Genomic DNA, 26482 nt, shown 5'->3' with positions numbered 1-26482 from the left:
AGCCCTGTAACACAGAGTAACACCAATGACCCCAGTGAGCCCAGTAACACAGATTAACACTAAAGACCCCAGAGAGCCCAGTAACACAGAGTAACACCGATGACCCCAGCGAGCCCTGTAGTAACACAGAGTAACACCAAGGACCCCAGAGAGCCCTGTAACACAGAGTAACACCAATGACCCCAAAGAGCCCAGTAACACAGATTAACACCAAGGACCGCAGTGAGCCCAGTAACACAGAGTAACACCAAGGACCCCAGAGAGCCCTGTAACACAAAGTAACACTAAAGACCCCAGAGAGCCCAGTAACACAGAGTAACACCAAGGACCCCAGCGAGCCCTGTAGTAACACAGAGTAACACCAAGGACCCCAGCGAGCCCTGTAGTAACACAGAGTAACACCAAGGACCCCAGAGAGCCCATTATGTGATGTGATGTGGTGGTGTGGGGGTGTGGTGGTGTGGTGGTGTGTTGGTGTGGTGGTGTGTTGGTGTGGTGGTGTGTTGATGAGGTGGTGTGGTGGTGTGGTGGTGGGGTGATGTGGTGGTGGTGTGGTGTGGTGGTGGTGGTGGTGGTGGTGATGTGGTGTGGTGGTGTGGTGGTGTGGGGGTGGTGATGTGGTGTGTTGATGTGGTGGTGTGGTGATGATGTGGTGGTGGTGGTGTGGGGTTGTGGTGGTGTGGTGGTGGTGATGTGGTGGTGCTGATGTGGTGGTGGTGGTGTAGTGGTGTGGGGGTGGGGGTGGTGGTGGTAGTGGTGTGGGGGTGGTGGTGTGGGGGTGGTGGTGTGGTGATGCTGAAAGCTGCCAGACCACCTAGTCAGTTGGAGTCTGATCTGTTCATTCTGCTCCACCTCAACTTCAATCAGCCCTATTGTCATTCTGAGAACCTGGCTGAGTGTGTGTGTGTGTGTGTGTGTGTGTGTGTGTGTGTGTGTGTGTGTGTGTGTGTGTGTGTGTGTGTGTGTGTGTGTGTGTGTGTGTGTGTGTATGTGTGTGTGTGTGTGTGTGTGTGTGTGCGTTTATAATCTGAAAAAAGAATGATGCTCAATATGGCCGCTGGTCCCCCCCCCATTACGGCACATCGACTTGAATAGAAATGTCTGTTGTAGTCAATGGTATCTCTAGCACAAGAACACAATGCAATGGGAGCCAGCTGGATCTGGATCAGAACAGTCACTTCGTACTGAACGTCTGTTCTGTTCAGCTGCTAACTATGCTGGCTAAGCAGTTCTGATTGCCGGCTGCTGTAAGACCGATGGCAATGTACTCGACAACAGTGCTAAGGTGGCTTTCTGCCTAGTCTCCTGTTTCTGCAGGCCATCGGCCTATAATGAGGGGAACATAATTGCACGAGAGTGGAGTTTTATCAAGGGGACAAGCTTGATTAAGAACGTCACAGTCACAGTAACTCACAGAACTACAGAAACAAATACCAAAAGGTTACTTCATGTGAGCCCATGAAAGATATAGTGTCAAAGGTTGTGTTCAATAAAACCTTCAATAAAGTGTTGACAACATGTTAGCACCAACCACTCAGTTAGCAGATGAACCAGGCTAACTATCCCGACTCTCCACTCAGTGTTCTAACTGTCCCTACTCTCCACTCAGTGTTCTAACTGTCACGACTCTCCACTCAGTGTTCTAACTGTCCCTACTCTCCACTCAGTGTTCTAACTGTCCCTACTGTCCACTCAGTGTTCTTACTGTCACGACTCTCCACTCAGTGTTCTAACTGTCCCTACTCTCCACTCAGTGTTCTAACTGTCCCTACTCTCCACTCAGTGTTCTAACTGTCACGACTCTCCACTCAGTGTTCTAACTGTCCCTACTGTCCACTCAGTGTTCTAACTGTCCCTACTCTCCACTCAGTGTTCTTACTGTCACGACTCTCCACTCAGTGTTCTAACTGTCCCTACTCTCCACTCAGTGTTCTAACTGTCCCTACTCTCCACTCAGTGTTCTAACTGTCCCTACTCTCCACTCAGTGTTCTTACTGTCACGACTCTCCACTCAGTGTTCTAACTGTCCCGACTCTCCACTCAGTGTTCTAACTGTCCCGACTCTCCACTCAGTGTTCTAACTGTCACGACTCTCCACTCAGTGTTCTAACTGTCCCTACTCTCCACTCAGTGTTCTAACTGTCCCTACTCTTCACTCAGTGTTCTAACTGTCACTACTGTCCACTCAGTGTTCTAACTGTCCCGACTCTCCACTCAGTGTTCTAACTGTCCCGACTCTCCACTCAGTGTTCTAACTGTCTCTACTCTTCACTCAGTGTTCTAACTGTCCCTACTCTCCACTCAGTGTTCTAACTGTCCCTTCTGTCCACTCAGTGTTCTAACTATCCCTACTCTCCACTCAGTGTTCTAACTGTCCCTACTCTCCACTCAGTGTTCTAACTGTCCCTACTCTCCACTCAGTGTTCTAACTGTCCCTACTGTCCACTCAGTGTTCTAACTGTCCCTACTCTCCACTCAGTGTTCTAACTGTCCCGACTCTCCACTCAGTGTTCTAACTGTCACGACTCTCCACTCAGTGTTCTAACTGTCCCTACTCTCCACTCAGTGTTCTAACTGTCCCTACTCTCCACTCAGTGTTCTAACTGTCCCTACTGTCCACTCAGTGTTCTAACTGTCCCGACTCTCCACTCAGTGTTCTAACTGTCCCGACTCTCCACTCAGTGTTCTAACTGTCTCTACTCTTCACTCAGTGTTCTAACTGTCCCTACTCTCCACTCAGTGTTCTAACTGTCCCTTCTGTCCACTCAGTGTTCTAACTATCCCGACTCTCCACTCAGTGTTCTAACTGTCCCTACTCTCCACTCAGTGTTCTAACTGTCCCTACTCTCCACTCAGTGTTCTAACTGTCCCTACTGTCCACTCAGTGTTCTAACTGTCACTACTCTCCACTCAGTGTTCTAACTGTCCCTACTCTCCACTCAGTGTACTAACTGTCCCTACTGTCCACTCAGTGTTCTAACTGTCCCTACTCTCCACTCAGTGTTCTTACTGTCACGACTCTCCACTCAGTGTTCTAACTGTCCCTACTCTCCACTCAGTGTTCTAACTGTCCCTACTCTCCACTCAGTGTTCTAACTGTCCCTACTCTCCACTCAGTGTTCTTACTGTCACGACTCTCCACTCAGTGTTCTAACTGTCCCTACTCTCCACTCAGTGTTCTAACTGTCCCTACTCTCCACTCAGTGTTCTTACTGTCACGACTCTCCACTCAGTGTTCTAACTGTCCCTACTCTCCACTCAGTGTTCTAACTGTCCCTACTCTCCACTCAGTGTTCTAACTGTCCCTACTCTCCACTCAGTGTTCTTACTGTCACGACTCTCCACTCAGTGTTCTAACTGTCCCTACTGTCCACTCAGTGTTCTAACTGTCACTACTCTCCACTCAGTGTTCTAACTGTCCCTACTCTCCACTCAGTGTTCTAACTGTCCCTACTGTCCACTCAGTGTTCTAACTGTCCCTACTCTCCACTCAGTGTTCTTACTGTCACGACTCTCCACTCAGTGTTCTAACTGTCCCTACTCTCCACTCAGTGTTCTAACTGTCCCTACTCTCCACTCAGTGTTCTAACTGTCCCTACTCTCCACTCAGTGTTCTTACTGTCACGACTCTCCACTCAGTGTTCTAACTGTCCCTACTCTCCACTCAGTGTTCTTACTATCACGACTCTCCACTCAGTGTTCTTACTGTCACTACTCTCCACTCAGTGTTCTAACTGTCACAACTCTCCACTCAGTGTTCTAACTGTCACTACTCTCCACTCAGTGTTCTTACTGTCACGACTCTCCACTCAGTGTTCTTACTGTCACTACTCTCCACTCAATGTTCTAACTGTCACTACTCTCCACTCAGTGTTCTAACTGTCACTACTCTCCACTCAGTGTTCTAACTGTCACTACTCTACACTCAGTGTTCTAACTGTCACTACTCTCCACTCAGTGTTCTAACTGTCACTACTCTCCACTCAGTGTTCTAACTGTCACTACTCACCGCTCAGTGTTCTAACTGTCACTACTCTCCACTCAGTGTTCTAACTGTCACTACTCTCCACTCAGTGTTCTAACTGTCACTACTCTCCACTCAGTGTTCTAACTGTCACTACTCACCACTCAGTGTTCTAACTGTCACAACTCTCCACTCAGTGTTCTAACTGTCACTACTCACCACTCAGTGTTCTAACTGTCACTACTCTCCACTCACTGTTCTAACTGTCACTACTCTCCACTCAGTGTTCTAACTGTCACTACTCTCCACTCAGTGTTCTAACTGTCACTACTCACCACTCAGTGTTCTAACTGTCACTACTCTCCACTCAGTGTTCTAACTGTCACTACTCACCACTCAGTGTTCTAACTGTCACTAATCTCCACTCAGTGTTCTGTCACTAGTCTCCACTCAGTGTTCTAACTGTCACTACTCTCCACTCAGTGTTCTGTCTCTACTCTCCACTCAGTGTTCTGACTGTCACTACTCTCCACTCAGTGTTCTAACTGTCCCTACTCTCCACTCAGTGTTCTTACTGTCACGACTCTCCACTCAGTGTTCTAACTGTCCCTACTCTCCACTCAGTGTTCTTACTGTCACTACTCTCCACTCAGTGTTCTAAATGTCACTACTCTCCACTCAGTGTTCTAAATGTCACTACTCTCCACTCAGTGTTCTTACTGTCACAACTCTCCACTCAGTGTTCTTACTGTCACTACTCTCCACTCAATGTTCTAACTGTCACTACTCTCCACTCAGTGTTCTAACTGTCACTACTCTCCACTCAGTGTTCTAACTGTCACTACTCTCCACTCAGTGTTCTAACTGTCACTACTCTCCACTCAGTGTTCTAACTGTCACTACTCTCCACTCAGTGTTCTAACTGTCACTACTCTCCACTCAGTGTTCTAACTGTCACTACTCACCGCTCAGTGTTCTAACTGTCACTACTCTCCACTCAGTGTTCTAACTGTCACTACTCTCCACTCAGTGTTCTAACTGTCACTACTCTCCACTCAGTGTTCTAACTGTCACTACTCACCACTCAGTGTTCTAACTGTCACAACTCTCCACTCAGTGTTCTAACTGTCACTACTCACCACTCAGTGTTCTAACTGTCACTACTCTCCACTCACTGTTCTAACTGTCACTACTCTCCACTCAGTGTTCTAACTGTCACTACTCTCCACTCAGTGTTCTAACTGTCACTACTCACCACTCAGTGTTCTAACTGTCACTACTCTCCACTCAGTGTTCTAACTGCCACTACTCACCACTCAGTGTTCTAACTGTCACTACTCACCACTCAGTGTTCTAACTGTCACTAATCTCCACTCAGTGTTCTGTCACTAGTCTCCACTCAGTGTTCTAACTGTCACTACTCTCCACTCAGTGTTCTGTCTCTACTCTCCACTCAGTGTTCTGACTGTCACTACTCTCCACTCAGTGTTCTAACTGTCCCTACTCTCCACTCAGTGTTCTTACTGTCACTACTCTCCACTCACTGTTCTAACTGTCACTACTCTCCACTCAGTGTTCTAACTGTCACTACTCTCCACTCAGTGTTCTGTCTCTACTCTCCACTCAGTGTTCTGACTGTCACTACTCTCCACTCAGTGTTCTAACTGTCTCTACTCTCCACTCAGTGTTCTGACTGTCACTACTCTCCACTCAGTGTTCTAACTGTCTCTACTCACCACTCAGTGTTCTAACTGTCACTACTCTCCACTCAGTGTTCTAACTGTCTCTACTCTCCACTCAGTGTTCTGACTGTCATTACTCTCCACTCAGTGTTCTAACTACCACTACTCTCCACTCAGTGTTCTAACTGTCTCTACTCTTCACTCAGTGTTCTAACTGTCCCTACTCTCCACTCAGTGTTCTAACTGTCACTACACACCACTCAGTGTTCTGACTGTCACTACTCTTCACTCAGTGTTCTAACTGTCACTACACACCACTCAGTGTTCTGACTGTCACTACTCTCCACTCAGTGTTCTAACTGTCACTACTCTCCACTCAGTGTTCTGACTGTCACTACTCTCCACTCAGTGTTGTAACTGTCACTACTCTCCACTCAGTGTTCTATTCAAAAGGTTCCACCTTCTACCACAATGTGTAACCTACTGTAACCCCACTGTGCACTGCTATCACAATGTGTAACCTACTGTATGCACTGTACACTGCTATCACAATGTGAAACCTACTGTAACCCCACTGTACACTGCTATCACAATGTGTAACCTACTGTATGCACTGTACACTGCTATCACAATGTGAAACCTACTGTATGCACTGTACACTGCTATCACAATGTGAAACCTACTGTATGCACTGTACTGTACTATATATACCCATGGTGCCTTGTCAGCATCATAATGGCTAAATATCTGCAGGCCTTTTTCCAGTAGTGCACAGCATTTCCATCGACCAAAGTCATTTAAACTGCTTTGTTTCACAGTACACCACTTTGCAAAATCGATCCATATAAATTCCAGCCACATAGCTAGTTACAGCACCTACAGAAATAATGAATACCTCTTGACTTATTATACATTTTGTTGTGTTAACGCCTGAATTCAAAATTGATTTCATTTTTTTTCCTCACCCATCAACATACAATACCCCAAAATGGCAAACTGAAAACATAAAAAAAAATTGTGTTGAAATTCATTGAAAGCAAAATACAGAAATATCTCATTTATGTTAGTATCAAGAACCCCTGAGTCAATACATGTTAGATTACAGCTGTGTGAGTTTTTCTGACTAAGTAAGCATTTCACTGTTGATTTAAGACTCTGAGAGCTTTGCACACCGAGATCGTTTATTTAATTGATCTGTTATTTTACCAGGTAAGTTGACTGAGAACACATTCTCATTTACAGCAACGACCTGGGGAATAGTTACAGGGGAGAGGAGGGGGATTAATGAGCCATTTTGTAAACTGAGGATAATTAGGTGACTTTGATGGTTTGAGGGCCAGATTGGGAATTTAGCCAGGACACCGGGGTTAACACCCCTACTCTTACGATAGACCAGAGGGAAGAGTGCCTCCTACTGGCCCTCCAACACCATTTCCAGCAGCATCTGGTCTCCCATCCAGGACCAACCCTGCTTAGCTTCAGAAGGCAGCCAGCAGTGGTATGCAGGGTGGTATGCTGCTGGCACAAATATTGTTGAATATTTCCACATGGTTATTTTTGATTATGACTATAAAATGCTTTAGGCTCCGTCAAGTTGGTTGTTGATCATTGCTAGACAGCCATCTTCAAGTCTAGCCATAGATTTTCAAACCGATTTAAGTCAAAACTGTAACTAGGACACTCAGGAACATTCCATGTTGTCTTGGTAAGAACATTCACTGTCTTCTTGGTGAGCAACTCCAGTGTATATTTGTCCTTGTGTTTTAGGTTATTGTCCTGCTGAAAGGTGAATTCATCTCCCAGTGTCTGGTGGAAAGCAGACTGAACCAGGCTTTCCTCTAGGACTTTTCCTGTGCTTAGCTCTATTCCTTTTCTTTTTATCCTGAAAAACTCCATAGTCCTTGCCGATGACAAGCATACCCATAGCATAATGCAGCCACCACCATGCTTGACAGGGCAGTTTCCCCAATATTAAGAGTGCTACTCAGTGTGTTGGTTTTGCCCCAAAAAACACAATGCTTTGTATTCAGGACAAAGTTATCTTCACTATTTGACTTGCCTAGTTAAATAAAGGTTCAATAAATAAATAAATAAATAGACTACAATATTGTTGATTTATCCTCAGTTTTCTCCTTTCACAGCCATTAAACTCTGCATAACTGTTTTAAAGTCACCATTGGCCTCATGGTGAAATCACGGAGCGGTTTCCTTCCTCTCCGGCAACTGAGTTAGGAAGGACAACAGTATCTTTGTCGTGACTGGGTGTTTTGACAGACCATTCAGAGTAGAATTAATACCTTCACCATTCTCAAAGGGATATTCAATTTCTGCTTCTAAAATGTTTTATCCAACTCCCAATAGGTGCCCTTCTTTGCGAGGCATGACAAGCCTCACTGGTCTTTGTGGTTGAATCTGTGTTTGAAATTCACTGCTTGACTTAGGGACCTTACAGATAATTGTATGTGTTGGGGGTACAGAGACGAGATAGAGAAAAATCATGTTAAACTCTATTGTTGCACACAAAGTGAGTCCATTCAACTTATTATCTGACTTGTTAAGCACCGTTTTACACCTGAACATATCTAGGCTTGCCATAACAAAGAGGTTGAATACTTATTGATTCGAGACATTTCAGCTTTTCATTTTTTATTAATTTGTAAAAATGTCTAAACACAATTCCACTTTGACATTATGGTGTATTGTGTGTAGACCGTTGACACAACATCTCATTGTAATCCATTTTAAAACTGTTTGATGTGTTCAACACTGTCTAGAAGAGAGACAGAGCTCCTGCTGTTGCCTGACAACACCTGAAACAACCTGAAGCAGGTAGGCAGTGAAGGGAAGTGAACTAGACAACACCTGAAACAACCTGAAGCAGGTAGGCAGTGAAGGGAATTGAACTAGACAACACCTGAAACAACCTGAAGCAGGTAGGCAATAAAGATAACTGAACAGGTAGGCAGTGAAGGGAAGTGAACTAGACAACACCTGAAACAACCTGAAGCAGGTAGGCAGTGAAGATAAGTGAACTAGACAACACCTGAAGCAGATAGGCAGTGAAGAGAAGTGAACTAGACAACACCTGAAACAACCTGAAGCAGGTAGGCAGTGAAGATAACTGAACTAGACAACACCTGAAGCAGATAGGCAGTGAAGATAAGTGAACTAGACAACACCTGAAGCAGGTAGGCAGTGAAGACAAGTGAACTAGACAACACCTGAAGCAGCCTGAAGCAGGTAGGCAGTGAAGACAAGTGAACTAGACAACACCTGAAGCAGGTAGGCAGTGAAGATAACGGAACTAGACAACACCTGAAGCAGGTAGGCAGTGAAGTTAAGTGAACTAGACAACACCTGAAACAACCTGAAGCAGGTAGGCAGTGAAGGGAAGTGAACTAGACAACACCTGAAACAACCTGAAGCAGGTAGGCAGTGAAGGGAAGTGAACTAGACAGCACCTGAAACAACCTGAAGCAGGTAGGCAGTGAAGGGAAGTGAACTAGACAACACCTGAAACAACCTGAAGCAGGTAGGCAATGAAGATAACTGAACTAGACAACACCTGAAGCAGGTAGGCAGTGAAGGGAAGTGAACTAGACAGACTCTGGAAGGTAAACATCGTTCTGGGCTATGTCCCAAATGGCAGCCAATTCCCTTTATAGTGCATTACATTTATGGTAGTGGTCTAAGTGCTCTGATCTAAAGTAGTTCACTATAATAGTCTGTCATTTGGGACACAGACATTCTTCTGGACATTCAGTAACTGATATTCTTGCTGGGTTGAACTACCTTTAAACTACCTCTTCAGTCTGACTGGGAGCTGGAGACATTTCCTACAAAAAATGATATTTATTGATTTCTATGAGCTTAAAGCCATTCAGGTGTGGAAGTAAATAGAGTATAGACCAGCCAGATAAATGCTCTCCAATTTCTGCATTTTACAGGCAACAATGGCTAAAAGAGCCGAGCTATTTCACTTCTTAGAAATCACCCAGGAGGAGGCTGAGGTTTTAGAAATCACCCAGGAGGAAGCTGAGGTTTTGAAATCACCCAGGAGGAAGCTGAGGTTTTGAAATCACCCAGGAGGAGGCTGAGGTTTTGAAATCACCCAGGAGGAAGCTGAGGTTTTGCCATGGAGTTCTTCACCTTCATTCTGTCATTTAGTTCAGTAGATGCTCCTTTTCAGAGCAATTTACAGTCAGGAAGTAGGCAAGGTGTTTATTCCAGCTCAGTACTCCTCTACTTAAAAGTCGTTGCCCCTCTGGGCCACACACAACTAACTGAATACAAAAATCCCCTTTTGTCTACAAATATAAAATGTCACACTCAAACATTTAGTTAGGTCAGGACCAATGTTCTGCAAAGTTTCCTAAATCATTCAGTCTGAATTCTAATAACTCTTTGATTAAAAACCCTCTGATGTCTGTTTTTAGAGAGGTGACAATGCGTCTCATTTTCAGTTCATTAATAAGAGAGTAGAGCTCAGGTGACCCTTCCATCCAGCATCCTTTATCATCAGTACTCATCAGCTCTGCCCAAAGAATCAAAGGGAAAAAGTGTTCCAACACTGCTGGCGCAAAGGTTTAAGAAAAAACAACTAAATCATGACTATGATCACCATGACCATCATCACCATGACTACGGTGAAAACGCATCTGTCAGAAGAAATGTATATGTATATCGGACACTCCTCCTTCTCCTCTACCTGGAGGAGGTAGAGGAGAAGGAGGAGTAGAGAGAAGAGGAGGAGGTAGAGGAGAAGGAGGAGTAGAGAGAAGAGGAGGAGGTAGAGGATGAGGAGGAGTAGAGAGAAGAGGAGGAGGTAGAGGAGAGGGAGGGGTAGAGAGAAGAGGACGATGTAGAGGAGAGGGAGGAGTAGAGAAAGGAGGAGTAGAGAGAAGAGGAGGAGGTAGAGGAGAGGGAGGAGCAGAGAGATGAGGACGAGGTAAAGGAGAGGAAGGAGTAGAGACAGGAGGAGGAGGTAGAGGAGAGGGTGGAGTAGAGAGAAGAGGAGGAGGAGGAGTAGAGGAGAGGAACGTAAAGGAGAGGCGTAGAGGAGTAGAGAGAAGAGGAGGAGGCAGAGGATGAGGAGTAGAGAGAAGAGGAGGAGGAGGAGGAGTAGAGAGAAGAGGAGGAGGTAGAGGATGAGGAGTAGAGAGAAGAGGAGGAGGTAGAGGAGAAGGAGGAGTAGAGAGAAGAGGAGGAGGTAGAGGAGAGGGAGGAGTAGAGAGAAGAGGAGGAGTTAGAGGAGAAGGAGGAGTAGAGAGAAGAGGAGGAGGTAGAGGAGAAGGAGGAGTAGAGAGAAGAGGAGGAGGTAGAGGATGAGGAGGAGTAGAGAGAAGAGGAGGAGGTAGAGGAGAGGGAGGGGTAGAGAGAAGAGGACGATGTAGAGGAGAGGGAGGAGTAGAGGAGAGGAACGTAAAGGAGAGGCGTAGAGGAGTAGAGAGAAGAGGAGGAGGCAGAGGATGAGGAGTAGAGAGAAGAGGAGGAGGAGGAGGGGTAGAGAGAAGAGGAGGAGGTAGAGGATGAGGAGTAGAGAGAAGAGGAGGAGGAGGAGTAGAGAGAAGAGGAGGAGGTAGAGGAAAAGGAGGAGTAGAGAGAAGAGGAGGAGGTAGAGGAGAGGGAGGAGTAGAGAGAAGATGAGGTAGAGGAGAGGGAGGAGTAGAGGAGTAGAGAGAAGAGGAGGAGGTAGAGGAGAGGGAGGAGTAGAGGAGTAGAGAGAAGAGGACGAGGCAGAGGAGAGGGAGGAGTAGAGAGAAGAGGAGGAGGTAGTGGAGAGGGAGGAGTAGAGAGAAGAGGAGGAGGTAGAGGAGAGGAAGAAGTAGAGAGAAGAGGAGGAGGTAGAGGAGAGGGAGGAGTAGAGAGAAGAGGAGGAGGTAGAGGAGAGGGAGGAGTAGAGGAGGAGGTAGAGGAAAGAAAGAGGATAGATCCAGAGACTTAGACAGGTACCAGTTGTGAGGAGAGAGAGAGAGAGAGAGAGAGAGAGAGAGAGAGAGAGAGAGAGAGAGAGAGAGAGAGAGAGAGGCTATTCCTTCCTGGATGAGAGAGAGAGAGAGGCTATTCCTTCCTGGATGAGAGAGAGAGAGAGAGAGAGCGAGAGAGAGAGGGAGAGAGAGACTATTCCTTCCTGGATGAGAGAGAGAGAGAGAGAGAGAGAGAGAGAGAGAGAGAGAGAGAGAGAGAGAGAGAGAGAGGCTATTCCTTCATGGATGAGGGAGAGAGAGAGAGAGAGGGGGGAGAGAGAGAGAGAGAGAGAGGCTATTCCTGCCTCAAAGAGGGAGAGGTGCTGTGCTGCTGGATGTGTGTGAGGGGTGTTGCTCAGCCTGCAGCCTGTAGTGTAAAGGGTTCACAGGATCTGAAAATCAATGGTAATCTCAGCCACCTGAGCATACTGTAAAATAACAGACATACACCAACCTACAACAGACACACACACACACACACACACACACACACACACACACACACACACACACACACACACACACACACACACACACACACACACACACACACACACACACACACACACAGTGTTTTTGGTAAGACGGGTGGGAAAGATCATAGATTCAGTCTGTTTTCTCACAGGGCTGCAGGATATTAAGGCTGTGATGAGACGGAAGTGTGTGTGTGTGTGTGTGTGTGTAAGTGTGTGTGTGTGTGTGTGTGTGTGTGTGTGTGTGTGTGTGTGTGTGTGTGTGTGAGAGAGAGAGAAGAGGTGTACTGAAACAAGATCAGAATGGATGGGTTCTCCGTCCTCAGGCTAATGTACATCCTTACCTTACAGACTACATAACCAGACAGTACTGAAATCAGCCGTACCTTACAGACTACATAACCAGACAGTACTGAAATCAGCCTTACCTTACAGACTACATAACCAGACAGTACTGAAATCAGCCTTAACTTACAGACTACATAACCAGACAGTACTGAAATCATCCTTGCCTTACAGACTACATAACCAGACAGTACTGAAATCAGCCTTACCCTACAGACTACATAACCAGACAGTACTGAAATCAGCCTTACCTTACAGACTACATAACCAGAGAGTACTGAAATCAGCCTTACCTTACAGACTACATAACCAGACAGTACTGAAATCAGCCTTACCTTACAGACTACATAACCAGACAGTACTGAAATCAGCCTTACCTTACAGACTACATAACCAGACAGTACTGAAATCAGCCTTACCTTACATACTACATAACCAGACAGTACTGAAATCAGCCGTACCTTACAGACTACATAACCAGACAGTACTGAAATCAGCCTTACCTTACAGACTACATAACCAGACAGTACTGAAATCAGCCTTACCTTACAGACTACATAACCAGACAGTACTGAAATCAGCCTTACCTTACAGACTACACAACCAGACAGTACTGAAATCAGCCTTACCCTACAGACTACATAACCAGACAGTACTGAAATCAGCCTTACCTTACAGACTACATAACCAGACAGTACTGAAATCAGCCTTACCCTACAGACTACATAACCAGACAGTACTGAAATCAGCCTTACCTTACAGACTACATAGCCAGACAGTACTGAAATCAGCCTTACCTGACAAGACTACATAACCAGACAGTACTGAAATCAGCCTTACCTGACAAGACTACATAACCAGACAGTACTGAAATCAGCCTTACCTTACAGACTACATAACCAGACAGTACTGAAATCAACCTTACCTGACAAGACTACATAACCAGACAGTACTGAAATCAGCCTTACCTTACAGACTACATAACCAGACAGTACTGAAATCAGCCTTACCTTACAGACTACATAACCAGACAGTACTGAAATCAGCCTTACCTTACAGACTACATAACCAGACAGTACTGAAATCAACCTTACCTGACAAGACTACATAACCAGACAGTACTGAAATCAGCCGTACCTTACAGACTACATAGCCAGACAGTACTGAAATCAACCTTACCTGACAAGACTACATAACCAGACAGTACTGAAATCAGCCTTACCTTACAGACTACATAACCAGACAGTACTGAAATCAGCCTTACCTTACAGACTACATAACCAGACAGTACTGAAATCAGCCTTACCTTACAGACTACATAACCAGACAGTACTGAAATCAACCTTACCTGACAAGACTACATAACCAGACAGTACTGAAATCAGCCTTACCTTACAGACTACATAACCAGACAGTACTGAAATCAGCCTTACCTTACAGACTACATAACCAGACAGTACTGAAATCAACCTTACCTGACAAGACTACATAACCAGACAGTACTGAAATCAGCCGTACCTTACAGACTACATAGCCAGACAGTACTGAAATCAACCTTACCTGACAAGACTACATAACCAGACAGTACTGAAATCAGCCTTACCTTACAGACTACATAACCAGACAGTACTGAAATCAGCCTTACTTTACAGACTACATAACCAGACAGTACTGAAATCAGCCTTACCTTACAGACTACATAACCAGACAGTACTGAAATCAGCCTTACCTTACAGACTACATAACCAGACAGTACAGTGCTGATAGTAGAAATCTGTTCCCAAGCCCAGGTTGAACTCACTTGAATGTGGCATCATGGGTGTGTAGACTTTGGGGTCGATGGTCCCCATGGGGGGTGGCAGGAGGGGGTTGGCGAAGCTGCGTAAGGGGTGCGTTGGCCTGACACAGGCGGTGGGGATGGTACGGGTAGAGGTGGCCCCTACCTCTTCTGTGCCAGGGAGAGAGAGCTCACCTCCACCTCCTGCTCCTCCTACTCCTGGTTGACTGCTGCTGCTGGTAATCAGAGTATGCTGCTGCTGCTGCTGCTGAACCCCCAGCGGAGTGGAACCCTCTGTCGACATCGCTGCACACACAGAGATAACACAGACATGGGTTGGTTAGTTCCACCGGTTGGTTAATTAGTTAGTCCCATTTTTAGGGGCGGCAGGTAGCCTACTGGTTAGAGTGTTGGTGCCAGTAAACGAATCCCCGAACTGACAAGATGAAAACCTGTCGTTCTGCCCTTGAACAAGGCAGTTAACCCACTGTTCCTAGGCCGTTACAGTAAATAAGAATTTGTTCTTAACTGACTTAAAAATTTAAAGAAAGTTAGGAGTGCTGCACTCTGTAACCTCATCCCGAGAGACCCAGAGTGCCCTACTCCCAGTAACCCCATCCCGAGAGACCCAGAGTGCCCTACTCCCAGTAACCCCATCCCGAGAGACCCAGAGTGCCCTACTCCCAGTAACCTCATCCCAAGAGACCCAGAGTGCCCTACTCCCAGTAACCTCATCCCGAGAGACCCAGAGTGCTGCACTCTGTAACCTCATCCCGAGAGACCCAGAGTGCCCTACTCCCAGTAACCCCATCCCGAGAGACCCAGAGTGCCCTACTCCCAGTAACCCCATCCCGAGAGACCCAGAGTGCCCTACTCCCAGTAACCTCATCCCGAGAGACCCAGAGTGCCCTACTCCCAGTAACCTCATCCCGAGAGACCCAGAGTGCCCTACTCCCAGTAACCCCATCCCGAGAGACCCAGAGTGCCCTACTCCCAGTAACCTCATCCCGAGAGACCCAGAGTGCCCTACTCCCAGTAACCTCATCCTGAGAGACCCAGAGTGCCCTACTCCCAGTAACCTCATCCTGAGAGACCCAGAGTGCCCTACTCCCAGTAACCCCATCCCGAGAGACCCAGAGTGCCCTACTCCCAGTAACCCCATCCTGAGAGACCCAGAGTGCCCTACTCCCAGTAACCTCATCCCGAGAGACCCAGAGTGCCCTACTCCCAGTAACCTCATCCTGAGAGACCCAGAGTGCCCTACTCCCAGTAACCTCATCCTGAGAGACCCAGAGTGCCCTACTCCCAGTAACCCCATCCCGAGAGACCCAGAGTGCCCTACTCCCAGTAACCCTATCCTGAGAGACCCAGAGTGCCCTACTCCTAGTCACCTCATCCTGAGAGACCCAGAGTGCCCTACTCCCAGTAACCTCATCCTGAGAGACCCAGAGTGCCCTACTCCCAGTAACCCTATCCTGAGAGACCCAGAGTGCCCTACTCCTAGTCACCTCATCCTGAGAGACCCAGAGTGCCCTACTCCCAGTAACCTCATCCTGAGAGACCCAGAGTGCCCTACTCCCAGTAACCTCATCCTGAGAGACCCAGAGTGCCCTACTCCCAGTAACCTCATCCTGAGAGACCCAGAGTGCCCTACTCCCAGGCCTCGACACTTCATCTGGGCCTCGACCCTTCACTTGGGCCTCGACCATTCATCTGGGCCTCGACCCTTCACCTGGGCCTCGACCCTTCACCTGGGCCTCGACCCTTCACCTGGGCCTCGACCCTTCACCTGGGCCTCGACCATTCATCTGGGCCTCGACCATTCATCTGGGCCTCGAACTTTCATCTGGGCCTCGACCCTTCACCTGGGCCTTGACCCTTCATCTGGGCCTCGACCATTCATCTGGGCCTCGACCCTTCACCTGGGTCTCGACCCTTCACCTGGGTCTCGACCCTTCACCTGGGCCTCGACCCTTCACCTGGGCCTCGACCCTTCATCTGGGCCTCGACCCTTCACCTGGGCCTCGACCCTTCATCTGGGCCTCGACCCTTCATCTGGGCCTCGACCCTTCACCTGGGTCTCGACCCTTCACCTGGTTCTCGACCCTTCACCTGGGCTTCGACCCTTCACCTGGGCCTCGACCCTTCACCTGGGCCTCGACCCTTCATCTGGGCCTCGACCCTTCACCTGGGCCTCGACCCTTCATCTGGGCCTCGACCCTTCACCTGGGCCTCGACCCTTCACCTGGGCCTTGACCCTTCATCTGAGCCTCTCCCCTCCCCTCCTCTCCCCTCCTCTCCTCTCCTATCTGACACTGAAACTAACCTAATTCCATTTCTGTCTGGGCTCAAAGATTCCCTCTCCTCTTTATTTACAGATATAGGTCAATGAGGCATTAGCCAATTACTGGGTACTGAATGGTAACCTATTGTTAATATAGTGCACTACATATGACCAGGATCAATAGCAGGATAGGGTGCCATTTAGGTCCCAGGCCCAGTAATTGGCTATTACATTTTGACCTCACCATGGTTGCTCATAACACAATGAGTGAGTGAGTGAGTGAGTGAGTGAGTGAGATAGAGAGAGAGAGAGAGAGAGAGAGAGAGAGAGAGAGAAAGAGAAAGAGACAGAGAGAGACAGAGAGAGACAGAGAGAGACAGAGAGAGACAGAGAGAGACAGAGACAGAAAGAGAGAGAGAGAGAGAGAGAGGACAGGGCCAATGACGAGTAAGTGTCTGTTAGGGGAACTGAGACTAGGGGCAAGAAGAGAAAGAAGAGAGTTGGAGGAGGAGCAGCGAGATGGAATAAAAAGGAGGGGAGGAGAGAGGAGGAGGACAAAGAATGACAGGGAGGGACGGAGACAGGAGAAGGAGACGGAAAGACAGGGAGGGACGGAGACAGGAGGAGGAGACGGAATGACAGGGAGGGTATAATGGACTGACTTCTACCTGCTGCGTAGCATCGGTCCACGGTGAGGCTGGGGAAGGGCATGGGTCTCAGGGTGAACTTGGGGTGGGTGGTCAGAGTACCATGGTTGTACCCGCAGGTGGGCGAGGGCAGGATGCCAGGGTACTGACTGCTCTCCAGAATTGGCACTGGGATTGCACTGACAACAGCTAGAAGAGAGAGGCGAGGAGAGAGGGGAGGAGAGACGGATGGGAGGAGAGACAGATGGAGAGACGGATGGGAGGAGAGAAAGGAGGAGAGACGGATGGGAGGAGAGACAGGTGGAGAGACAGGAGGAGAGACGGGTGGAGAGACAGGAGGAGAGACAGGTGGAGAGACAGGAGGAGAGACGGGTGGAGAGACAGGAGGAGAGACGGGTGGAGAGACAGGAGGAGAGACAGGAGGAGAGACAGGTGGAGAGACAGGTGGTGAAATTAAACGGCAGGCATTGCTATGACTACGCTAAACATAAACAACAAATACCACCCTTTAGCCGTTTAGAGGCCAGGGAAACAAAGTGTTTTTTTTTTAAATTATCTAACCCCTAGTAAAACTGTTTCTAAAATGATCTAGTATCATGTATTAGTGACAGTGACAGTTTATATGATCACTTAGCGACACAGTAGTGCTGTTTGCTCAGCATGGCTAATTAACTGTCTTTCTATAAACACCAATTAAAGAGTTTGTTACTGAAGAGAGTAAACGGAACCCCTTGAAATTCCTTACGTCCAGTAAGATGGCACCCTATTCCCTACAGTGAACTACATTTGACGAGGCCCTATATATATATGCACTATATAGGGAACAGCGTGTCATTTATTTTAACCAAACATGTTTCAACATGGAGCTAGACAGACAGACAGACAGACAGCCAAGACTGGAGTCTGGAGAACTAGCGACTGACTTAGCCTTGACCTTGAGAAGTGTCCTGAGGGCTCAGAGAAGGGAGTGAAAGAGGATGTAGGAAGGGAGGGAGAGAGGAGGGCGATGGGCTGTTAAAATGCCTGGGGTACTCCGCACACACAGAGAGATCCCTATCTCCTAAACTGCCTACGACCTGGAGGGGAGAAGGAATTGCAGAGAGAAAGAAAGAGAGAGAGAGCGAGCGAGAGCGATAGAGAGATAGAGAGAGAGAGAGAGAGAGAGAGAGAGAGGGAGCAAGCGAGAGCAAGAGAGAGAGAGAGAGAGAGGGAGCAAGCGAGAGCGAGAGAGAGAGAGAGAGAGAGGGAGCAAGCGAGAGCGAGAGAGAGAGAGAGCGAGAGAGAGAGAGAGAGAGAGAGAGAGAGGGAGCAAGCGAGAGCAAGAGAGAGAGAGAGAGAGAGAGGGAGCAAGCGAGAGCGAGAGAGAGAGAGGGAGAGAGAGAGAGAGAGAGAGAGAGAGAGAGAGAGAGAGAGAGAGAGAGAGAGAGAGAGAGAGAGAGACCGTTGAACCGCTGATGTAGAAAAAGGATTTATGTATGTATATATATTTATGTATAAATCTGACTGATTGGCAGATCAGTGCACATATTGATCCTATGTCCCATGGAAGGTAATGAACTCTTGACATCTATGCGTATACAAACATGTCAATTCATGTGTCTATTCTCGGCTAGCCGGGCCTGGTATCTAATCAGGCAGTTGTTTGGTTCTGTCTGTCCTGGACCTGCGATGATGGGCTATGTATAGTAAAATTACTAGGTCAACAATGTTGATTTTGTCGCAGCACTGTGCTGGGTAAACATTTGGTTTGTGTGAAGAGATGGGGTCTTACTAGCCTCAGTCCAACAGAATTAAATGGAAACATTACTATTTTGATGTTCTATGTTCAGTCCACTATGAAGAGATTTTACTATTTCTGAAGAGGTTATAACTCGGGTAACTTTCCCCCAATTCCCTGGTTTTCCAGAAATACCGATTTAAGGTTAACCAGATTTCCTGCATATTCCCTCCCGATTCCCTCCCGATTCCCTTCCGATTCCCTCCCGATTCCCTCCTGATTCCCTCCTGATTCCCTCCCGATTCCCTCCTGATTCCCTCCTGATTCCCGCCCGAAAAACTCTATCAATCCTAAACTCTGTTTGAATATTCATATTAACTGCAACTAACCATACTATTTGTGATATGAATCGAGAGTTTAGTATAGTAATAGTGTACAGTATAGTATACTATAGTATAGTAATAGTGTATAGTATAGTAATAGTGTATAGTATAGTAAAGTAATAGTGTATAGTATAGTAATAGTGTATAGTATAGTAATAGTGTGTAGTATAGCATAGTAATAGTGCATAGTATAGTATAGTATAGTAATAGTGTATAGTATTGTATAGTAATGGTGTATAGTATCGTATAGTAATAGTGTATAGTTTAGTATAGTGTATAGTATAGCATAGTAATAGCGTGCAGTATAGTATAGCAATAGTGTATAGTATAGTATAGTATCATATAGTAATAGTGTATAGTATAGTACTTGTGTGTAGTATAGTATAGTAATAGCGTATAGTATAGTATAGTGATAGTGTATAGTATTGTATGGGCATAGTGTATAGTATAGTATAGTAATAGTGTATAGTATAGTGTAGTTTGGTAATAGTGTATAGTACAGTATGGTATAGTAATAGTGTATAGTATAGTATAGTATCGTAATAGTGTATAGTCTGGTATAGTATAGTAATAGTGTATAGTATAGTGATAGTGTATAGTATAGTAATAGTGTATATTATAGTAATAGTGTACAGTATGGTAATAGTGTATAGTATAGTAATAGTGTACAGTATAGTAATAGTGTATAGTATGGTAATAGTGTATAGTATAGTAATAGTGTATAGTATAGTAATAGTGTATAGTATAGTGATAGTGCATAGTATAGTAATAGTGTATAGTCTAGTAATAGTGTATAGTATAGTAATAGTGTATAGTATAGTAATAGTGCATAGTATAGTAATAGTGTATAGTATAGTAATAGTGTATAGTATAGTACTAGTGTATAGTATAGTATGGTAATAGTGTATAGTATAGTAATAGTGTATAGTATAGTAATAGTGTATAGTATAGGAATAGTGTATAGTATAGTAATAGTGCATAGTATAGTAATAGTGTATAGTATGGTAATAGTGCATAGTATAGTAATAGTGTATAGTATGGTAATAGTGTATAGTATAGTAATAGTGTATAGTATAGTATAGTACAGTATGGTAATAGTGTATAGTATGGTAATAGTGTATAGTATAGTAATAGTGTATAGTATGGTAATAGTGTATAGTATAGTAATAGTGTATAGTATGGTAATAGTGTATAGTATAGTAATAGTGTATAGTATAGTAATAGTGTATAGTATAGTAATAGTGCATAGTATAGTAATAGTGTATAGTATGGTAATAGTGTATAGTATAGTAATAGTGTATAGTATAGTAATAGTGTATAGTATAGTATAGTATAGTAATAGTGTATAGTATAGTAATAGTGTATAGTATAGTAATAGTGTATAGTATAGTAATAGTGTATAGTATAGTAATAGTGCATAGTATAGTAATAGTGTATAGTATGCTTGTTGGTAATAGTATAGATAAGGTTCCCAGATGTCGTACTACATTCGCCAAAATACAAAGTATACAAGCAGTGGACACTATTTTTTGTGTTTTTAGGGCCCATAATGCAATTCTTCCCGAAAAGGGGCGTGGCTTCACAACAGTGTCTGAAAATATGCAGCTGAAGTCCGACGATAGATACAAATTCATTGCTTTAACTAATCAGGGCAAAATTTGAAGAAAATGTTGAGCAATGTGATAAAATAAAGACTTTTCAAATAAGTATTTATTTTTAAATAACATTACGCTGCACGTTATGTTGGCTGACAATATGTTGTAGATATGTATAGTATAGAGTATGTATATAGTATATAGTATGTAGTACATACTCATTAAGTACATACTCATGCCGTATGTTAGTACACACTATGTACACACTATGATTGAGTGTAGTCTGGCCCAGGAGTGGGAAGGTGAACGGAAAGGCTCTGGAGCAACGAACCGCCCTTGCTGTCTCTGCCTGGCCGGTTCCCCTGTTTCCACTGGGATTCTCTGCCTCTAACCCTATTACAGGGGCTGAGTCACTGGCTTACTGGGGCTCTCTCATGCCGTCCCTGGAGGGGGTGCGTCACCTGAGTGGGTTGATTCACTGATGTGGTCATCCTGTCTGGGTTGGCGCCCCCCCCCCCCCCCCCCCCCCCCCCTTGGGTTGTGCCGTGGCGGAGGTCTTTGTGGGCCATACTCAGCCTTGTCTCAGGATGGTAAGTTGGTGGTTGAAGATATCCCTCTAGTGGTGTGGGGGCTGTGCTTTGGCAAAGTGGGTGGGGTTATATCCTTCCTGTTTGGCCGTGTCCGGGGGTGTCCTCGGATGGGGCCACAGTGTCTTCTGACCCATCCTGTCTCAGCCTCCAGTATTTATGCTGCAGTAGTTTATGTGTCGAGGGGCTAGGGTCAGTTTGTTATATCTGGAGTACTTCTCCTGTCCTATTCGGTGTCCTGTGTGAATCTAAGTGTGCGTTCTCTAATTCTCTCCTTCTCTCTTTCTTTCTCTCTCTCGGAGGACCTGAGCCCTAGGACCATGCCCCAGGACTACCTGACATGATGACTCCTTGCTGTCCCCAGTTCACCTGGCCGTGCTGCTGCTCCAGTTTCAACTGTTCTGCCTTATTATTATTCGACCATGCTGGTCATTTATGAACATTTGAACATCTTGGCCATGTTCTGTTATAATCTCCACCCGGCACAGCCAAAAGAGGACTGGCCATCCCACATATGCTCTCTCTAATTCTCTCTTTCTCTCCCTCGGAAGACCTGAGCCCTAGGACCATGCCCCAGGAATACCTGACATGATGACTCCTTGCTGTCCCCAGTCCACCTGACTGTGCTGCTGCTCCAGTTTCAACTGTTCTGCCTTATTATTATTCGACCATGCTGGTCATTTATGAACATTTGAACATCTTGGCCATGTTCTGTTATAATCTCCACCCGGCACAGCCAGAAGAGGACTGGCCACCCCACATAGCCTGGTTCCTCTCTAGGTTTCTTCCTAGGTTTTGCCCTTTCTAGGGAGTTTTTCCTAGCCACCGTGCTTCTATGTAGTAGTATGTATGTAGGATACAGTATGTTAGAATGGGTATTCATTAAGTATGTAGAATACAGTATGTTAGTATGGGTATTCATTAAGTATGTAGGATACAGTATGCTAGTATGGGTATTCATTAAGTATGTAGGATACAGTATGTTAGAATGGGTATTCATTAAGTATGTAGGATACAGTATGTTAGAATGGGTATTCATTAAGTATGTAGGATACAGTATGCTAGAATGGGTATTCATTAAGTATGTAGGATACAGTATGTTAGTATGGGTATTCATTAAGTATGTAGGATACAGTATGTTAGAATTGGTATTCATTAAGTATGTAGAATACAGTATGTTAGTATGGGTATTCATTAAGTATGTGGGATACAGTATGTTAGAATGGGCATTCATTAAGTATGTAGGATACAATATGTTAGTATGGGTATTCATTAAGTATGTAGGATACAGCATGTTAATATGGGTATTCATTAAGTATGTAGGATACAGTATGCTAGTAAGGGATTTCATTAAGTATGTAGGATACAGTATGCTAGTATGGGTATTCATTATGTATGTAGCATACAGTATGTTAGTATGGGTAATCATTAAGTATGTAGGATACAGTATGCTAGTATGTGTATTAATTAAGTATGTAGGATACAGTATGCTAGTATGGGTAATCATTAAGTATGTAGGATACAGTATGTTAGTATGGGTATTCATTAAGTATGTAGGATACAGTATGCTAGTATGGGTAATCATTAAGTATGTAGGATACAGTATGTTAGTATGGGTATTCATTAAGTATGTAGGATACAGTATGCTAGTATGGGTAATCATTAAGTATGTAGGATACAGTATGTTACAGTATGGTAGAATGGGTATTCAATAAGTATGTAGGATACAGTATGTTAGAATGGGTATTCATTAAGTATGTAGGATACAGTATGTTAGTATGGGTATTCATTAAGTATGTAGGATACGGTATGCTAGTTTGGATATTCATTAAGAATGTAGAATACAGTATGTTAGAGTATGTTAGAATGGGCATTCATTAAGTATGTAGGATACAGTATGTTAGTATATGGGTATTCATTAAGTATGTAGGATACAGTATGCTAGTTTGGGTTTTCATTATGTATGTAGCATACAGTATGTTAGTATGGGTAATCATTAAGTATGTAGGATAGAGTAAACGGGTATTCGAACACAGCTGTAGACATGATAAATTCTCTAGTCACCTCCTTTAATGCCCCCTGCTTTACCGCTGCTACCTCATCTATCCAGGGCAGAAGTCATAATCTGTCTGGATTATCAGATTAGTATCAGATTCAACAGCTCAGTCACAGACAATCACAGATTACAAAGGGAAAACCAGTCATGTCGCGGACACGACGTCTTTCCCTCAGACAAGCTAAACATTTTCTTCGCCTGTTTGGAGGATAACATAGTGCTGCCGACGCGACCCGCTACCAAGCACAGTGGGTTCTCGTTCTCCGTGGTCGACGAGAGTAAGACATTTAAACGTGTTAACCCTCGCAAGGCTCCCGGCCCAGACGGCCTCCCAAGCCATGTCCTCAGACCAGCTGGCTGGAGTGTTTAGGGACATATTCAATCTCTCCTTATCCCAGTCTGCTGTTCCCACCTGCTTCAAGAGGGCCACCATTGTTCCTGTTCCAAAGAAAGCAAAGGTAACCGAACTAAATGACTGTCGCCCCGTAGCACTCACTTCTGTCATCAAGTGCTTTGAGAGTCAAGGATCATATCACCTCCGCCTTACCTGACACCCTAGACCCACTTCAATTTTCTTACCGTCCCAATAGGTCCACAGACGATGCAATCGCCATCTCACTGCACACTGCCTTATCCCATCTGGACAAGAGGAATACCAACGTCAGAATGCTGTTCATTGACTACAGCTCAGCCTTCAACACCATAGTACCTTCCAAGGTCATTATTAAGCTGGAGGCCCTGGGTCCGAACCCTGTCCTGTGCAACTGGGTCCCGGACTTCCTGACAGGCCTCCCCCAGGTGGTGAAGGTAGGAAACAACACCTCCACTTTGCCAATCCTCAACACAGGGGCACCTCAGGGGTGCGTGCTCAGTCCTCTCCTGTGCTCCCTATGTGGCCACGCACGCCTCCAACTCAATCCTCAAGTTTTCAGACGACACAACAGTAGCAGGCCTGATTACCAACAATGACGAGACGGCCTACAGGGTCCTGGCAGTGGTGACAGGAAAATAACCTCTCCCTCAAAGTCAACAAAACAAAGAAGCTGATCGTGGATTTCAGGACTCAACATCGACGGGGCAGCAGTGGAGAAGGTGGAAAGCTTCAAGTTCCTCGGCGTACAAACCACTGATGATCTGAAATGGTCCACCCCCCACAGACAGTGTGGTGAAGAAGGCGCAACAACCTCAGGAGGCTGAAGAAATTTGTCTTGGCCGCTTAAACCCTCACAAACCTTTACAGATGCAAAATTGAGAGCATCCTGTCGGGCTGCATCACAGCCTGGTACGGAAACTGCTCCGCCCACAACAGCAGGGCTCTCTAGAGGGTGGTACGGTCTGCCCAACGCATCACCGGGGGCAAACCACCTGCCCTCCAGGACACCTACATCACTCGATGTCACAGGAAGGCCATAAAGATCATCAAGGACAACAACCACCCAAGCCACTGACTGTTCACCCCTCTATCATCCAGAATGTGAGGTCAGTACAGGTGCATCAAAGCTGGGACCGAGAGACTGAAAAACAGCATCTATCTCAAGGCCGTCAGACTTTTAAATAGCCTTCATTAGCCGGCTACCACCCAGTTACTCAACCCTGCACATTAGAGGCTGCTGCCCTATATACATAGACATGGAATCACTGGTCACTTTAATAATGGAACACTGGTCACTTTAATAATGTTTACATTCTGCTTTACTCATCTCATATGTATATACTGTATTCTATTCTACTGTATTTAGTCAATGACACTCCGACATTGATCAATCTAAAATGTATATCTTTCTTAATTCCATTATTTTACATTTGTGTACTGTTGTGAATTGTTAGATGCTAGAAACTCAAGCATTTCGCTACACCCAAAATAACATCAGATAAAAACGTGTATGTGACCAATACAATTTGATTTGATTAGGACTAAATGGGTCTACAGAGTCAGACCCAGATGATTCATCCAATTAAAATTATGTTAAGTAATAGTAATTGGCGTCATTGTGTTATGTCAATATGCTAGTCACGATGCACAGCTATCTGAACTACCGACTTAGTTTGTCACGATGCACAGCTATCTGAACTACGGACTTAGTTAGTCACGATGCACAGCTATCTGAACTACGGACTTAGTTAGTCACGATGCACAGCTATCTGAACTCAATCATCAAGTTTGCGGACGACACAACAGTGGTAGGCTTGATTACCAACAACGACGAGACGGCCTACAGGGAGGAGGTGAGGGCCCTCGGAGTGTGGTGTCAGGAAAATAACCTCACACTCAACGTCAACAAAACTAAGGAGATGATTGTGGACTTCAGGAAACAGCAGAGGGAACACCCCCCTATCCACATCGATGGAACAGTAGTGGAGAGGGTAGAAAGTTTTAAGTTCCTCGGCCTACACATCACAGACAAACTGAATTGGTCCACTCACACAGACAGCATCGTGAAGAAGGCGCAGCAGCGCCACTTCAACCTCAGGAGGCTGAAGAAATTCGGCTTGTAGTGAGGTCTGCACAACGCATCACCGGGGGCAAACTACCTGCCCTCCAGAACACCTACACCACCCGATGTCACAGGAAGGCCATAAAGATCATCAAGGACATCAACCACCCGAGCCACTGCCTGTTCACCCCGCTATCATCCAGAAGGCGAGGTCAGTACAGGTGCATCAAAGCTGGGACCGAGAGACTGAAAAACAGCTTCTATCTCAAGGCCATCAGACTGTTAAACAGCCACCACTAACACTGAGTGGCTGCTGCCAACACACTGGCACTGACTCAACTCCAGCCACTTTAATAATGGGAATTGATGGGAAATGATATAAATATATCACTAGCCACTTTAAACAATGCTACCTTATATAATGTTACTTACCCTACATTATTCGTCTCATATGCATACGTATATACTGTACTCTATATCATCGACTGTATCCTTATGTAATACATGTATCACTAGCCACTTTAAACTATGCCACTTTGTTTACATACTCATCTCATTTGTACATACTGTA

At 45.5% G+C, this 26482-nt stretch overlaps 1 protein-coding gene across 1 annotated transcript in view; it reads right to left on the bottom strand.

The window, feature by feature from the left end:
* The window catches only part of dcc (DCC netrin 1 receptor), a 600603-nt gene that overhangs the window by 22543 nt on the left and 551578 nt on the right, over positions 1 to 26482 (bottom strand). The window contains exons 26-27 of the mRNA XM_036936778.1: positions 17160 to 17327; positions 14232 to 14513 (exon numbers count right to left, since the gene is read on the bottom strand). Coding sequence (XP_036792673.1) covers positions 14232 to 14513; positions 17160 to 17327 — 450 coding nt within the window. The remainder of the gene's footprint in view (positions 1 to 14231; positions 14514 to 17159; positions 17328 to 26482) is intronic.

This window comes from Oncorhynchus mykiss, chromosome 12 (genome assembly GCF_013265735.2).
Source record: "Oncorhynchus mykiss isolate Arlee chromosome 12, USDA_OmykA_1.1, whole genome shotgun sequence".
NCBI classification, from domain to species: domain Eukaryota; kingdom Metazoa; phylum Chordata; class Actinopteri; order Salmoniformes; family Salmonidae; genus Oncorhynchus; species Oncorhynchus mykiss.
The sequence above is the reverse complement of the archived record's forward strand: the minus strand, read 5'-3'. Positions and strand labels throughout refer to the sequence as shown.